We start from the raw sequence: 17,738 nt of genomic DNA, 5'->3' as shown, positions 1-17,738 counted from the left end.
ATATTTGTGAACACTCACAGGGACCACGATAGCTCAGTCGGTTTGAACGCCGGCAACGTAACCTCAGGTCCGAGGTGCGTGGTTCGACGCTCCCTACATGTGTTGGACGGGCCGGTCTGTGCTGTCGTGGTTGTGTCCTTGGAAAAAAACACTTTACTCTCTTTGCTCTGTATAGCATGGGACGGGAGTCCCGAGTGTTGTCAGGTGAAGTATTCACCAGCTACTATAATGAGATCCCACCTCAATATGAACACTTACAGAGTGATTGTAAATATATGATTATAATTGGCCAAATAGGAGGATCGAATTAAGACAATATCTAGATATACATTATAAAACTTACGGTAGATGTATTTTACCTTTCAGAACAATATGGGGAGGTTGTTTATCACTTTGCTTGCCCCTTTGACGTATCTGCATTTCGGAGGGGCAACTTTGCTTGTTGTCAACCAGCCCCCACGTGCCACCATCAGCAGATCAGTGTCCACACAGCGGTTAGGACAGCCTTATGTTAATCAACCTTTTCGAAATACGAACAATGTGTTTGGCATCAACTCCCAGACTCAACAATGGCCACGATCTGCACGGAGACGTGGTGACGTCACGTTCAAGGTAAGTCGTGTTTCCTATAAGTTCATGTACTTCAATAGAGTCGGACATTTTTTGATCATTACGATCACTGATGATAATATACCGTCATTGATGCTTTCTGGCTTTTTTTAATCCTTCATCTAATTATTTGAAGAATTATGCCAAATCAAGCTGAAATACTATAAGTAAAGTTCGACATCTTGAACGCTTACTTTACCGATATGTTCAACACCAAAGCGTGTTATAACTATTAAAAATTTAAACTAATAGCCAGAGATTATCCGGGAAAAACCAGATTGATGATTTTGTTTGAATAATTCAAGATATTTTGTTTCCCACGCTTTCACGTTTGGAATTGTTTACTCAGGCATCCCACACGATTTTTGTTCAATCTATTTTACATCCTGCGGTACTTATATGCTGTATATGCATATACAATGTATGCTTATATAAAGAACATTTAATTTTAAGATTTTTACCTACAAGGAATCAACTTACTTGTACCATACCTAACTTTCTGTAAACCGTCCTCATTATTATTATTTATTTTTAAGAACCATTTTCAACATTTACAAGATCGGTTTCAAAATACAAAAATACTCTACTATGTAATTAAAAATATGCAACGTTTAAAATGTTAAAATTAAAATTAAAGTGTGTAATTTTGATCAAAGTAAATGAGTAAGACTGTGTCAAGAGAAAACTAAGAGAGACAAGATAATATCTCAAATTTACTTAGCTCTTACTTATTATTATTTTTTCTGCTAACTTAATGATCCATGTTGAATATGCATCCTTCAATTGAACAGCGAGAGAGGCCAACCCATGCATGGATACCAGAGCCAAGCGGAATGCTTACACAATGGCCACAAGGTCAGAGGACGCAATCAGAGTGGATCCCAATCGAAAGCATTCCAAAGAGCAACAACCCATCAGAGTGGATTCAAAGGCGGAATGTTCCACCACCAAAATTATTTAAACCGGAAGTGACGTCAACGAGAAAAGTATCCAATCGTAGACGTCCGATAGAAAGCAAACCATCGAAAACAAAACGCAGGAGAAAATCTTCTACCAAGAAAAAGTGGAAACGAACGCTATCGGATGAAGAAACTTTAAATCTGATGGAGAAATACGTTAACAAAAAACTAGCGCTAGAAGAAAGGAGGATTATGGAGAATGAACAAACGAAAAATGGTAAGAATAATTTATACTGTGTTTCAAGGAATACATTGATATAATATTTATTTATACAAGCAAATGTCTGGCTTGTCCAATATAGAAACTGGATCCTAACAAACAGATGTTCGCTGGATGCGTATTACTAGAAATAGATAGTAATAACGACAGTACTGATAAGTAAATTGTCAAATTTTCGAGGCAATCTGCCCCTTAATCAAGACACAAGTAAATTACAAACAATCACATATAGACATAGAACAGTTACACAAATATAGTGGGTATAAACAACGTAGAATGTCGTTATGTCGTTATGTTGTGAAAACGATCCCCTTGGTCGATAATTAATTCGCCAAGGGCCTATTACAATTAATTAGAAACATCTTGGGTGGTGTACAGATGCTAAAAGTGAATAAATAAATAAATAAATAAATGAATAAATAAAATAACTAAAAGGTTTAGCAAAATAACATCGCGAGTTGAATCGATGTGATGGCAGCGCGTGCTATGTAATGAACATTTTTGTTTTTCTACGCGGTAGGTTCATTTCGTCCCGCAAATCTCGGCCCAAACCGCGGGTAGCAGTGACAATTTCGGGTGGCAAATCTCGGCCCAAACCGCGGGTAGCAGTGACAATTTCGGGTGGCAAATCCCATATTGTTAACTAAATTTAGTTTGTCTAACGTACATTGAATAAATATCTTAAAAAATATTAATGTATTTATGTAGAAATGAATAATTATGTAGCAATGCATAATTATGTAGAAATGCATAATTATGTAGAATGCATAATTTAAAAATTAAAATTCCAACAGAATGCTGGTCGAAAAGTTACATTTGGGTAACGATAACCGGATGGCTGTATATGAGGACGACGTTTCCCCCGTCCGCTGTAAGGTCCTAAGTCATGTGCTCTTTTATGTTACGAACCTGTGCAAAACATCAATTTGTGTGTGGCGAGAACTTCAAACTATAATTTGGAAAAAATATTTATTACTTCATTTGAACTCCAAATGAATGATAGAGGTGACTAAATCTCCAGTTTTGACATATAGTGAGGAGTTTCTATTGTGAGAGTCCCTCAACTACGTAACATTAGTAGTGGATTAACTTTCATGCATGCCGAGTGGGTAGCCGGTTTGGAGTTGGCTGATCCAATGTCGTTCCCTATTCAGGCGTTGCTGGTCATCTCAACTCCTGCAGTGACCAATGGAGACCAATTGCATGTTATGCCATGTGTGGCTCGGCATGTTGAAATATCTCGCTATTGGCATGTCCTGTCGTCTCTGTTTGATGGAACAACGGTGGTTGTTGATCCTCAGATTGAGTGGTGTTTTGGTCTCCCCTACATACTGCATGCTACACTTGGCACACGTAACAAGGCGTATTACATTGGCCGATGTGCAGGAGACCGACTGGAGGATGCGGTATTTCTGTCCATTAGTCTCACAATTGAATGAATTGGTGCTGTGGGTGTACGGACAGAGTTTACACCTCTTACTGCTACATGTCTCGAAACAGCCAGTGGCTGTAGCACGAGAGGGTGAAGGTAGCTTACCACTGACTACCAAATCTTTGATGTTTTGGTCTGCGGTAAGCTAGTATAGGGGGTTCCGGGAAAATAACATCGAGTTTGCTATTTATATATATAATTTATTTCGTATTCACCATCAAGTTTATCGCTCCTTCTAATTAGCTTCGATGTTCAATATTTTGCTATGTACATACACTACTTCAATTAAGTGTCACCATGATATGATATCATTTGTATAAATACATGTACATGTTGATAAACAGGGCAATGCCGATATACATGTATATGTGTCCGTATATCCACATACCCATATTTGTCCTGAAAAATACTTCGCCTTATAAATCAAAGTTTAACACTATTGAGGGTGAACTGCAACACCTTATGAATTTGATTGTTTCAAGGCAACTCTGAATTAACATATACTTACGCAGTAAATTCCCATTCAGTATTGAATTATAACATCCTTATGCGAAAAACACACGTCTTTGAAACCCTTCCTTCTTTATTAGTCCGCTTTCAAGGGTTTCAGACAAATGTGTTTTTCCCTACCTTGTTCACGTTTTTTCTCTCGATTATAAGTAAGAAGTACGGAAGTTTTAAGCATACTAGTATTAAGTTATCATAGAAATTTACATTCAGTTGTATTTTAATATATCCTATTATGTTGTCCCTTTTTGTTTTCCTAACAGCAAAATCCACCTTACCCCCTACAGTTACCGAACCTGGCCAGCCTGCCGCCTTGCCACCAGCTTTAGATTTTCTATCGGGCCGCCAATTCGGCGTCTCCTCCGGAACAAAGACACATAGAACAATCATACAGAATCCATTTGAAGATCTGCGAAATCAGTCTGACGTTCAACAAATGCATAACCCTACGGATAATCCGTCGTTAGTTCCGATTCCACAAAACACTGAATCAATTGACTTTTATAGCAATGCTTTTAAAGCCCTAACCGATGCTTTCCGTTTGGCAGAAGCAAGTGATATAAATAGTTCACCTCATAGGTGTTAATGAGCAACATACTTTTGAAGAACTGCCAACAACAAACACAACTGAAAGTAAACCCTTGGATTTAGACAGTGTATCAAACACTGATTCGTTGATTAACGATATATTAGCGTCAGCTTTGCCTCAGGAAAGTTTTGATATTCTCGGCCTCGATAGCTCAATTGGTCAATACATAACTCAGGATAATACAACTAAATCGGAAGTACAACCTGTCACAAGGCCAGAAGTACAACCTGTTACACGACCGGAAGTACAACCTGTCACACAACCAGAAGAACAACCTATTTCACGACCCGAAGTACAACCTGTTGCGCGAGCGGAAGTACAACCTGTTACACGACCGGAAGTACAACCTTTTGTTCAACCGGAAGTACAACCTGTCACAAGGCCAGAAGTACAACCTGTTACACGACCGGAAGTACAACCTGTCACACAACCAGAAGAACAACCTATTTCACGACCCGAAGTACAACCTGTTGCGCGAGCGGAAGTACAACCTGTTACACGACTGGAAGTACAACCTTTTGCTCAACCGGAAGTACAACCTGTTGTGCGACCGGAAGTACAGCCTGTTACACGACCGGAAGATTTGACAAGGGTAGACAACCAATCTATATCACAAATACCTACGTATTCGTTTGAGGGAGAAACTACTGAAACATCCAATCATACTGTTGAAACAGAATCTGTAACGAAAGCCATAGAAGTAGACATCTCTGCTCGACGAACACGTGACAAACCCATGGCGCATTCCTTAGATAACATTAAAGAAATTACAAAGACTGATAAAACGGGACAAATGCCGTCTCCCGCACTGGCACAAGATCTGCCGTTTGAATCTGCCACAGAACGCCTTCCTGAGAGAGAAAGACGACCTCTTTATGACATTTTTGGAGGAGGAAGGCAACAACTAGATTTATTTAGCTCCGATCCTCCTGTAGATAGAAATCATCCCTTTTCCAACAGATTTAAATCCAACAGGTTTCAACAATTTGAAGTGAGTGACAACCAAATCAACACAAACAACGATATGTTTCACAGAGAATCGTCTCCTCATCATTCATCCAACCGTCCTACCACTAAAACATCCGAGCATCCACAATATGACCAAAGACACATACAAACGTTTGACCAACCAGCATATCGTGAAAGACACACGGATGCAAGGGATCACCAGCCATACGAAATCCCACCCCAACATCACGACAACAGTCTAGATTCATTTTCACGCCGAAGACCAAAACCACGTCATCAGGAGTTACATCATATAGAGATTTCTATACCAACAAACAACGGTTGGGAAACTCACTCTAGTTCTATATATGGTATAGATCCATCCGAAACAAGACATGCACATTACGATCCGCCTCCTGTCGAAAACCAGGGTTTTGAACGCAGACGAAAACCTACAGGCTACTTTAGGCAATCATCAGGGACAAAAGTCTTCCTATCACACCCCGCAAACATTGACGCAGAATTCTTGGTCCGATCCAAGTGGAACGCAAGATCGGCCATATGTTAATGAATTCGATAAACACAACCCAGATCCATATGCACCGGATTACATGAGACGAACCAGTCCCTCTCTTTCTCATTTTGAGAATCAAGAAGTAGTCAGAACAGGCCAGCAGCATGACTTGATGTCGAATCAAGTTTCGAGATATCGAGAAGGGGAGGGTACGGTACCTGTATCAACTACAGAGGACCCTCCAACGGAGCATGTTGGAGAATTCCGGTCCAACGGTCCCAATCAAATTGATACGTCAAGTTCTTGGCCACAAAGCCAACCACACAGCCCTTCACAAGAAGCATGGGGAAGTTATCCAGAAAACCCACAGTCCACAAGTTGGGCCGGAACAGAAACGAATAACAATGGTTGGGAACGACGGGTCAACGACAGAACAAATAGTTGGGAACGACGGGTCAACGACAGAACAAATAGTTGGCAGCAAAGTGTTCCCACGCACACCGCAATCTGGGCACGTCATAGTACCGGATATGACGCACAGGGAGGGCGTAATACGCAAAACGGAATGTACGAATACAACGAACAAAACGGGTATGGTCAGGAAAACACGCAGTACGACAACAACGAAGCAAATGGATATTCGCAAAATGGATACAATGACTATACAGGTCATGAGGGTTATAACAACGAGGCTCAGACAATAGGTTAGTATGACGACAAAATATGTAAAACCTGCCTGGATATTTCGACGTCTCCTTTGAACCTAACCCTAAACATTCTGACACTTCTTTTCCTTCTCTGGCTATTATCTTAACCCTTGATATATAAGCTGCAATACTAAGTTTAGTATGTATATATTTTAGTCCGTTTCACAGACTGAAATGACCTTACATGTATAAGCTGAAATATATTGCTTTTAATATGCATAATTATTTTGAATCGTAGCAGTAAGATGAAATGATCCTAATTCATGAAATAATTCTAAAATAATGCACGTACATCAAAGAATACCAATACACACAATGTAATAAAGAAACCATAACTCAGTAAAAAATATCGATGAAACGAGGATAAAATATGTATATACAAGTGGAGACTCCTAAAAATGTACAAGGAGAAGAATTCCATGTGATCCGGAAGACTTAGCGTCTTCTACTTTATCTACGACACCCGCCATTCAAATCTAGGTCATTGCGACACCCGCCATTCAAATCTAGGTCACGGCGACACCCACCATATAAATATAGGTCAACTTCGGTTTAAGTCCCAATGGAAGTTAAGGACGTGACAAAAACTAGGGGATATCAACCAGTATCAAACACTTCTTACGTTATAACACATAGACAGTCAGACAGACTCTTTATTTCCTCTTTCAAGAGATTTGACAATACAAATTCAAAACAACAAAAGAATATTTACAATATTAGAATGAATGAAATGTTACATTATCATTATGTCAGGTTATGAAAGTTTAGATTTCATATCGTCCAGCAACATCTCAACACCATCCGCAACTACCAGCATTAAACGTTCCCACTCATCTTCTTCTAATTGAACGTGGGTACGACTACCTAGTAAAAAGTCTGTTTGATAATTATCTTCCAGAAATGAAAATTTCACATAATCTTGGATATTTATAGTATTTACCACTTTATCAAGAAAAATATCACGCGTGAGGTAGAGCACTGGACATTCACAATTAAATGCGATACAATATCTGTTGAACATTTTTCACACAACTTACACGTAACTCCTTTCTCTTCATAAGTGATTGATAACAATATCAGGTCAACTATTTTCCAAGTATATTTTGGGAACTTTTTACATATACTTAGGAGTGGGTTATGGCCCATTAAGGAAATAGCACAAAAATAAATGAGATCCCTACGTAACAAGTATAACTCCTGATAAATATATAGGTTTATGTACGTAAAATACGTAATACAAGGTGTTTTTGGTCAATATTTATTTTTTTTCATTTATTTATTTATTTAAAGTTGCTGTCAATTTTTATTTGCTTTCGGTCAATTTTAGCGTGTTTTTTTCCTTCTGATTTATTTTTTTTTTCTGAAAAAAAAACTCGTTTAATTTTTTTTTTATTATTTTGTCATTTCAAGTTATTATATTTCATTTTGTAATCGTGGTCAATATATAGTTTTGTTTTCTGTCAATATTAATATATTTCATTTTATTTATTTCGATCAATGTTTATTTATTTATTTATTTATTTATTTATTTTTGTGGTTTTAAATATATCATTATCTTTTGTTCACAGATTACACCGATGGTGAAGGAAATGGAGGAAACGACGATTCTGACGAGGATGACAGATGACAGATTTAATTTCTCTCTATCCATTTGTCCCATAGTGTCTGTCTTATTAATATTCCGTGGTCATACAAAACAGATTATATTCATCATCATAACAGTCAACTTCATCACAGATATCGCCACTATCAATATGGAAGGCATTGTCCCACACGAGTGATTCCGAAATGACAAAAGTACAATATAAATAAATATAGGGACATCGTCCCACTTGAGTGATTCCGAAGAGACAAAAGTACTTTATGACCTGGATACTTTGACGATCATTTAAAATCCCTTGTTTTTTGTTGATTACCTTAAGGGCGTACAATATGTTACATTTCTGTGTTTTCTGTATAAAAGAGTTCCACATCTAATATATACAGTAGATATTGATTTCAGTTTCATCTATACATCAGCAGCTTGTTGATCGATACACAACTGTAATTCCATAAAGTTTCTGCAAACTAAGTTTTAAGATTAAAAGTTTTAAAGGGGTGTGTAAGGTGTGAGTCTGACACTTAATCATATCGTAATGGTAACAATTTACCGTGTATTGACAGAGACCTATATACATGTACTAGTATATAGGTCTCTGGTATTGATAAAGACATAGTCAAAACGTACCATTTCGATCGCTCTAGATAAAACAGAAGCTCCACGAATTACACGGCCGCTACGAATTACATCAATTTATAACACGTGACTATAAAACAGCATTGTGGTTTTTTTTTATATTCAAATCAATAATTGATAGGAAATGTCACGATTGTGACAACAGATTAATTTCAGCTTTTGCTTAGATTATTTTATTGATTATTAATAAATAAAAAAGATAATTAATATTTTTTTTAATTTTCACAGCAATAAATCACACATTTACAATGAATAAGTTATAATGAACCTCTAGGAGCTTACAGTATTGTAAATATTCATATAAATGTATAACCATATATTTAATCATATGCACTCACCTTTATCAAAGGGACAGAACTCTTGTCGTCTTGATTGCTCTGTACGCTGAACTTGTATAAAATAGAAATACCTCTCTTTATCACGATAAGTCCGATGCTACGACGTCTACGTCATACATTATCGAGGTAAATAAATAAAGACATGAAGTTTTAATTATATTAGCAGGTATTCGCATTTTTATTTTAGAAATTACGTGTACGAATATATATTTAACGGTCTGGCCGCTTAATTTGAAAACAAAGTCAACATATGGCGGTGTAGATTTCAACAAGACTTCCGTACCTGAGGCGGTCGTACATGTACAGTAACACTATCTCCGTAAAGCGTATGGATTCGATTTTGCATACAAACATAAAATCTATGTATATTTACTTTTGATAATTATCTGTCAAATATTGATTAGTTTAAATTAGTTTAATTCAGTTTTATTGAAGATAAAAGCAAATGGATTGGAAAAAAAGTTATACAAATTACTTGGGTCCTTTCCGTTACAAAATTTGTCATGCCACAGATTATGTATACTTATATTGTATTTTAACGAAGACGAGGATAAATATAGAAAGGAGCGGAGTAGATAAGGAACACCAACGAAAAAGTAGAATGTAATGGTGTACAGGGTTTTGTACTTATCGACGTAAGTAGACTGCTTTTCTAACACACAAATTCTGTTTTATGTTATTAGTCACTGTGCTAAGTGTACCAGTCTTCATATTAACTCGAAATCCTTCTTTGGTCTTATTTCGAATACATATCCTTAGCTTCCTTCACCGACAAGATCAGTGAAACCATTTACACTCAATACGACATGAAATTTACTGATATATTTCATAAAATAAATAATCGATAAATGATACATTTTACTGGTCCTTAAACAGCTGGTGTTGGATGGAGGTGTTTAGCTTGAAAAGGAGGAGAGTGGCAGGAAGAGAAAGAAAGCAAAGAATGATAATAGAAATATCAATCTGAGCAATTGATAGGACAAGCTCATATTAAATGTTAAATCTGGATGTCATTGTACCAGTTAGAGATTAAAGCATTATGCTTCGAGTTCGATTTTTTTTACAGTGTAATAGGAAATGAGAGGAGTTTTCACAGTTGTGTTCGCATTGCAGTTGGAGTTTTCTGAAAAATGGGCTTTATAAAGATCATTTTTCATAGGATCATGACGATCACGTAATTAAAATGTATGACTTTTCTTTGCCTAATCTACCTTTATCTCAGATTCGTCATGCTCTATTTCTCTTCGCGTTGATATATAGTGAATTAGGATTAATGACAAGTTGGTCTTTCTCAAACACCTGAAGAGAAGGGACACAACTCTTACAGACTTATTATCTTATTAATTCTAATATCGTAATTTTGAATATGATAAAATAGAAATATGTCCAAAATAGTGTTACATTATCCAATTAAGTGCGACATATTAATTGTTTATAACGGTGTAATATTGTCCGGATTAACGGTACAAAATCTGGATTAGAGTAACACGTAAATTGTCCTGATTAGTGCTACACTGTCCAGATTAATGTTACACTATCTGAAGTAATGGTTTATTGTCCGAAATAGCTATACCTTATCGGATTAGTGTAACATTGTTAGGATTATTGTGACATTGTCCGGATTAGTGTAACATTGTCAGGATTAGTGTAACATTGTCCGGATTAGTGTAACATTGTCAGGATTATTGTAACATTGTCAGGATTATTGTAACATTGTTAGGATTATTGTGACATTGTCCGGATTAGTGTAACATTGTCAGGATTAGTGTAACATTGTCATGATTATCGTGACATTGTCAGAATTATTCTGACATTGTCCGGATTAGTGTAACATTGTCCGGATTAGTGTAACATTGTCCAGATTAGTGTTACATTGTCCGGATTAGTGAAACATTGTCCGGATTATTCTGACATTGTCCGGATTAGTGTGACATTGTCAGGATAAGTGAAACATTGTCAGGATTATTGTGACATTGTCAGGATTATTGTGACATTGTCAGGATAAGTGTAACATTGTCCGGATTAGTGTAACATTGTCCGGATTAGTGTAACATTGTCCGGATTAGTGTAACATTATCCGAATTAGTGTAACATTGTCCGGATTAGTGTAACATTGTCTGGATTAGTGTAACATTGTCCGGATTATTGTGACATTGTCATGAATAGTGTAACATTGTCATGATTAGTGTAACATTATCATGATTAGTGTAACATTGTCCGGATTAGTGTAACATTATCCGAATTAGTGTATTATTGTCCGGATTAATGTAACATTGTCCGGATTATTGTGACATTGTCATGATTAGTGTAACATTGTCATGAGTGTAACATTGTCATGATTAGTGTAACATGGTCATGATTAGTGTAACATTGTCCAGATTAGTGTAACATTGTCATGATTAGTGTAACATTGTCCAGATTAGTGTGGCATTGTCCAGATTAGTTTAACATTGTCCGGATTAGTGTGGCATTGTCCGGATTAGTGTAATATTGTCCGGATTAGTGTAATATTGTCCGGATTAGTGTAATATTGTCCGGATTGGTGTAATATTGTCCGGATTGGTGTTACATTGTCAGGATTAGTGTAACATTGTCCGGATAAGTGTAACATTATCTGAATATGTGTAACATTGTTAATATTAGTTTAACATTGTACGAATCAGTGTTACATTGTCCGGATTAGTGTAATATTGTCTGGATTAGTGTTACATTGTCCGGATTATTATTACATTGTCCGGATTAGTTTGACATTATCAATATTAGTGTAACATTGTCCGGATAAGTGTAACATTGTCCGGATTAGTGTAACATTATCCGGATTAGTGTTTCATTGTCCGTATAAGTGTAACACTGTCCGGATTATTGTGACATTGTCCGGATAAGTGGAACATTGTCCGGATTATTGTGACATTATCAATATATGTGTAATATTGTCCGGATTAGTGTAACATTGTCCGGATTATTGTAACATTGTCCGGATTAGTGTAACATTGTCCGGATTAGTGTAACATTGTCCGGATTAGTGTAACATTGTCCGGATTAGTGTAACATTGTCCGGATTAGTGTAACATTGTCCGGATTAGTGTAACATTGTCCGGATTAGTGTAACATTGTCCGATTAGTGTTACATTGTCAGGATTAGAGTAACATTGTCATGATAAGTGTAACATTGTCCGGATAAGTGTAACATTGTCCGGATTAGTGTAACATTGTCCGGATTATTGTGACATTGTCCGGATTAGTGTAACATTGTCCGAATTAGTTTAACATTGTCCGGATAAGTGTAACATTGTCCGGATTAGTGTAAGATTGTCCGAATTTAGAGTAACATTGTCCGGATTAGTGTAACATTGTCCGGAGAAGTGTAACATTGTCCGGAGAAGTGTAACATTGTCCGGAGAAGTGTAACATTGTCCGGATTATTGTGACATTGTCCGGATTAGTTTGACATTATCAATATCAGTGTAATATTGTCCGGATTAGTGTATTATTGTCCGGATTGGTGTTACATTGTCATGATTAGTGTAACATTGTCGGGATTAATGTAACAGTGTCCAGATTTTGGTAACATTGTCCGGATTAGAGTAACATTATCCGAATTAGTGTAACATTATCCTGATTAGTGTAGCATTGTCCGGAGAAGTGTAACATTGTCCGGATTAGTTTAACATTGTCCGAATTAGTGTAACATTATCCGAATTAGAGTAACATTATCCGAATTAGTGTAACATTATCCGGATTAGTGTAACATTGTCCGAATTAGAGTAACGTTGTCCGGATTAGTGTAACATTATCCGGATTAGCGTAACATTGTCCGAATTAGAGTAACATTGTCCGGATTAGTGTAACATTATCCGGATTAGCGTAACATTGTCCGGATTAGTGTAACATTATCCGGATTAGAGTAACATTGTCAGGATTATTGTGACATTGTCAGGATTAGTTTAACATTATCCGGATTAGTGTAACATTGTCCGGAATAGTGTAACATTGTCCGGAATAGTTTTACATTGGCTGGATCAGTGTAACATTGGCTGGATCAGTGTAACATTGTCGATTTTAGTTTAACATTGTCAGGATTATTGTGACATTCGGATAAGTGTTAAATTGTCCAGATTAATGTTTTATTACTCAGACAAGTGTTATATTGTCCGGATTAGCGTTACAATGTACATATTAGCGTTGCATTACCATCCCTATACAAGTATGACTTTACGATAGTGCTGTAACAGGATGTCATACGATATTTATGACCAGACGTTGTTATATACAGTCAAATCGCATAGCATGTATGGTTGTACTTATATACTGAGAGTGATAGCTGGTAACAATATTATTGCTAGGTACAATTTAAATAAGGTTCCGTTTGTCCAAATATCGTTTCGGTGTAAGGAATTTCCGGATTATTTAACAAATACGGTTTTCTGGTTCAGAATAAAAATTGCACTCTAAGCACTTATGACAACGAATTTATCTATACTGGTATACGATTCCCTTGCACGATATAGTTACATAAACACCTACCTAGAAAATTGATTTTTCTTGAAGATAATCAGCCAAATTGGATCGTATAAGCTTATTCTCAATTACTCAAGATCGTGTACTTATCAGCGTATCACGCAGGTACTAATATATATATATTGATTTAAATCAGAATTCTTTACGGACCTGGCATATTTCCGGATGATTCCCGTTGTCCGGTTCCGGCATTTAGCCAGCTAACACGAGTCTATACCCACGAGCGCTTTAGTTATTTGTATATTAATTGTAGAAATCGATTACAGGTATTTAAGTTCCGTTTTTTTATAAATCGAATAACGACATAAAAGCTGTGCCGGTGTTTTCGAAAGAAATGATCCCGGGGCCGACCTTCGTCTGTCAAGCGAGCTTTGACATTTAAAAATCACATGTAGGGACTGTAATCGCTAGTGGCAGTATTGTATGAGCATATCGATGATGTCGAATGACTCCGATAGGGCTCACTGTCAAGCTTTGCTACATAATCTAAGCAAGAAGCAGTAATTTCGGGGGGAAAAATCAAGATGCTAAAATTTCCAAAAGCAGAAATTAGACCGAAAATTCCGGGATTTTTTTCCCGGCAGTTGGACATTATCAAAACGTGATAATCGTTTTCTTTGTAAATGGCGCAGATTTTGATCAGGATTCTTAAAAATGGTTAGGGTTAATGTTGATTACCAAATGGACTAAAATTGTGAGAAAAAAATAATATGTCCTGTTTTGGAAAAAAATGAGTGGAAAGTTACATTTATATGTATGTCGAATTTCCGTTAAATCCATTAAACACAGTTGATATCAAATCACGTAAGCTTTTTATTTCAATAGAGCGGCAGTGGTCTAGAAGTACTATATACTATATTGACTAAAGAAGACAATAATATACATGTATATATATATATATGTATATAAAGCAAAACATAGTTTGATTTTAATAATGTATTGGCAGGTAATGTCATGACAGACATCATCGAAAACAATTAAAATTCCAAATAAATTGTCACGCTAAGTACACTTATTCGGACATCCTCGGAACTTTATACTGATCACATACTAAGAAAATATGTCAGTGTATCTCATAGTTTAAGTTGGCTATGTCTGCCAGTCTCTCTCAAACACGTGCTCGTAAAAATGCGACCTGCTTGGTGTGTATTCCACGCAGTGAACCATTTAACGGAATTGGTGTCGCGCTCCGAGAGATTTCTTCGGGTCGCACCGGTGTGTGTCGTCATGGCGACATGACGCCGCCTCAATGAACAGTTAGCCTTTATGTGTATGTTCACCAACACATGTATAGAACCATATAGAGGTTAGCTCATTCGAGTAAGCACATAATAATAGTGGACATCGAAAATACAAGAGGATTTTTAAAAACATAGATAAGATGGCCTCTAAAGGGGTAAGTCATACATTTCTTTTTATACAAAATTAACTTCTTGATTCCATATATTTTTGTTTTGTTTCAGTTATTTATTTTTCATTTGTATATTGATATGTATATAAGCATGTCTATATATATACGTGTATATATAATACATTATATATAACAATTGAAGTGCTATCGTTTTATCTAATGGTCTATAGATAATACACACACCTGTATCAGCGGAACACCTGTGTTTTAAAACCACGACATATTATAGTATGCTGCCTTATATTAACATACACTAGTATATTAAAAACATGACCAAACAGACGGATAATATATAGTGTATCCACGTGCTGTATAAACAGAAAGTATGTATTTTATTTCAAATAAATTGAACCCGATTTCTACAAGATATCTCGTCCTCTACATGAAATGTACATAAATTTTACGACCCGATGTTTGTCGACTAATCTGACTGTATAATTAAAACTTATGGTGTACGGTTCGATAATCCCCTTCGCTAATAAATTCATGTTTACCTGAGGACAGTTACCTGTATTAGAGACTATTGTAGCACAGACTGTTAGCCTATTACTGTATGCCATAACTGTTTAAAATTCGAAATACACTCCCCCACCGAGAACAATCTTGAATTATTAAGGACACAAACAGAACAGTGTTTCATTCGTGGTCTTGTAGGGACAAAGTCTAGGAGTTGGACACAGACACCTCTGTTACGGAGGGGGAGAGGCGTGGGTGGGGGTTACCGTGATGGGCGGAGGGGTGTGCAATTCCCATATGGTCATTCTGGAGGCATGTCTCCTCCATTGGAGATTGAAGGTCACTGTTGTCCGTGAGGAGGGGTTGGGGTGGGCACTGTGGTTTGTGAGTGTCGAGAAGGGGCAGAGGCAAGGCGGTTGTATTCAGATGAAGACACAATCAAGACTTAATTATGACTCGATGATATTCGGTGGAACTGAGGTTTTATATCTCGTTCTAAACGTCCCCTCCTCATTACCGGTAACCCACGTTAATTAACGTCCGGTTACCGGGATGTCCCCTCTCCTCCTCAACACCGGTAACCAACACTCACGTTCGGTTAACGAGGCTATCGTGGGTTACCGAGATGTCCCCTCTCCTCCCCAACACCGGTAACCAACACTCACGTTCGGTTACCGAGATGTCCCCTCCCCTCCCCAACACCGATAACCAACACTCACGTTCGGTTACCGAGATGTCCCCTCTCCTCCCCAACACCGATAACCAACACTCACGTTCGGTTACCGAGATGTCCCCTCCCCAACGCCGGTAACCAACGCTCACGTTCGGTTACCGAGATGTCCCCTCTCCTCCCCAACACCGATAACCAACACTCACGTTCGGTTACCGAGATGTCCCCTCTCCTCCCCAACACCGATAACCAACACTCACGTTCGGTTACCGAGATGTCCCCTCCCCAACACCGGTAACCAACAATCACGTTCGGTTAACGAGGCTACCGTCGGTTACCGAGATGTCCCCTCTCCTCCCACCCACCGGTAACCAACACTCACGTTCGGTTAACGAGACTACCGTCGGTTAACGAGACTACCGTCGGTTAACGAGGCTTTCATGGGTTACCGAGATGTCCCCTCTCCTCCCCAACGCCGGTAACCAACGCTCACGTTCGGTTAACGAGGCTTTCATGGGTTACCGAGATGTCCCCTCTCCTCCCCAACACCGGTAACTAACACTCACGTTGGGTTAACGAGGCTTTCATGGGTTACCGGGATGTCCCCTCTCCTCCTCAACACCGGTAACCAACACTCACGTTCGGTTAACGAGGCTATCGTGGGTTACCGAGATGTCCCCTCTCCTCCCCAACACCGATAACCAACACTCACGTTCGGTTACCGAGATGTCCCCTCTCCTCCCCAACACCGATAACCAACACTCACGTTCGGTTACCGAGATGTCCCCTCTCCTCCCCAACACCGATAACCAACACTCACGTTCGGTTACCGAGATGTCCCCTCCCCAACACCGGTAACCAACAATCACGTTCGGTTAACGAGGCTTTCATGGGTTACCGAGATGTCCCCTCTCCTCCCCAACACCGGTAACTAACACTCACGTTGGGTTAACGAGGCTTTCATGGGTTACCGAGATGTCCCCTCTCCTCCCCAACACCGATAACCAACACTCACGTTCGGTTACCGAGATGTCCCCTCTCCTCCCCAACACCGATAACCAACACTCACGTTCGGTTACCGAGATGTCCCCTCTCCTCCCCAACACCGATAACCAACACTCACGTTCGGTTACCGAGATGGTCCCTCCCCAACGCCGGTAACCAACGCTCACGTTCGGTTAACGAGGCTACCGTCGGTTACCGAGATGTCCCCTCCCCAACGCCGGTAACCAACGCTCACGTTCGGTTAACGAGGCTACCGTCGGTTACCGAGATGTCCCCTCCCCAACACCGGTAACCAACAATCACGTTCGGTTAACGAGACTACCGTCGGTTACCGAGATGTCCCCTCCCCAACGCCGGTAACCAACGCTCACGTTCGGTTAACGAGGCTACCGTCGGTTACCGAGATGTCCCCTCTCCTCCCACCCACCGGTAACCAACACTCACGTTCGGTTAACGAGACTACCGTCGGTTAACGAGACTACCGTGGGTTACCGGGATGTCCCCTCTCCTCCCCAACGCCGGTAACCAACGCTCACGTTCGGTTAACGAGACTACCGTCGGTTAACGAGGCTTTCATGGGTTACCGAGATGTCCCCTCTCCTCCCCAACGCCGGTAACC

At 38.7% G+C, this 17,738-nt stretch overlaps 2 protein-coding genes across 4 annotated transcripts in view; both read left to right on the top strand.

The window, feature by feature from the left end:
- The first annotated feature begins 372 nt into the window (after window positions 1–372).
- LOC117316246 (cip1-interacting zinc finger protein-like) lies at window positions 373–10,255 on the top strand. Its single transcript, XM_033870785.1, has 4 exons — window positions 373–612; window positions 1,401–1,785; window positions 4,295–6,482; window positions 8,054–10,255. The coding sequence occupies exons 1-3, from the start codon at window positions 373–375 to the stop codon at window positions 5,830–5,832; spliced, it is 2,163 nt and encodes a 720-aa protein (XP_033726676.1). The 3' UTR covers window positions 5,833–6,482; window positions 8,054–10,255.
- A 4,547-nt stretch (window positions 10,256–14,802) lies between these two features.
- Window positions 14,803–17,738, top strand: part of LOC117316433 (myb-like protein X) — a 42,798-nt gene continuing 39,862 nt past the window's right edge. For 2 of the 3 annotated variants that reach the window (XM_033871008.1, XM_033871006.1), the window contains exon 1: window positions 14,803–14,973. In XM_033871008.1, coding sequence (XP_033726899.1) covers window positions 14,959–14,973 — 15 coding nt within the window. In that variant the 5' untranslated portion in view covers window positions 14,803–14,958. The remainder of the gene's footprint in view (window positions 14,974–17,738) is intronic. The other variant, XM_033871007.1, reaches the window with a different exon arrangement.

The sequence above is a fragment of the Pecten maximus genome, chromosome 18 (genome assembly GCF_902652985.1).
Source record: "Pecten maximus chromosome 18, xPecMax1.1, whole genome shotgun sequence".
In the NCBI taxonomy this organism is placed as follows: Eukaryota; Metazoa; Mollusca; class Bivalvia; order Pectinida; family Pectinidae; genus Pecten; species Pecten maximus.
This window is presented reverse-complemented; position numbering and strand designations above follow the sequence as displayed.

Bases quoted from the DNA above. Each gene is read 5' to 3' on its own strand.
- LOC117316246 (XM_033870785.1), top strand. From the start codon at position 373: ATGGGGAGGTTGTTTATCACTTTGCTTGCCCCTTTGACGTATCTGCAT. The intron at 613-1,400 runs GTAAGTCGTGTT...TCAATTGAACAG, and splicing joins GTGGTGACGTCACGTTCAAG to CGAGAGAGGCCAACCCATGC. The intron at 1,786-4,294 runs GTAAGAATAATT...TGATATAAATAG, and splicing joins GAATGAACAAACGAAAAATG to TTCACCTCATAGGTGTTAAT.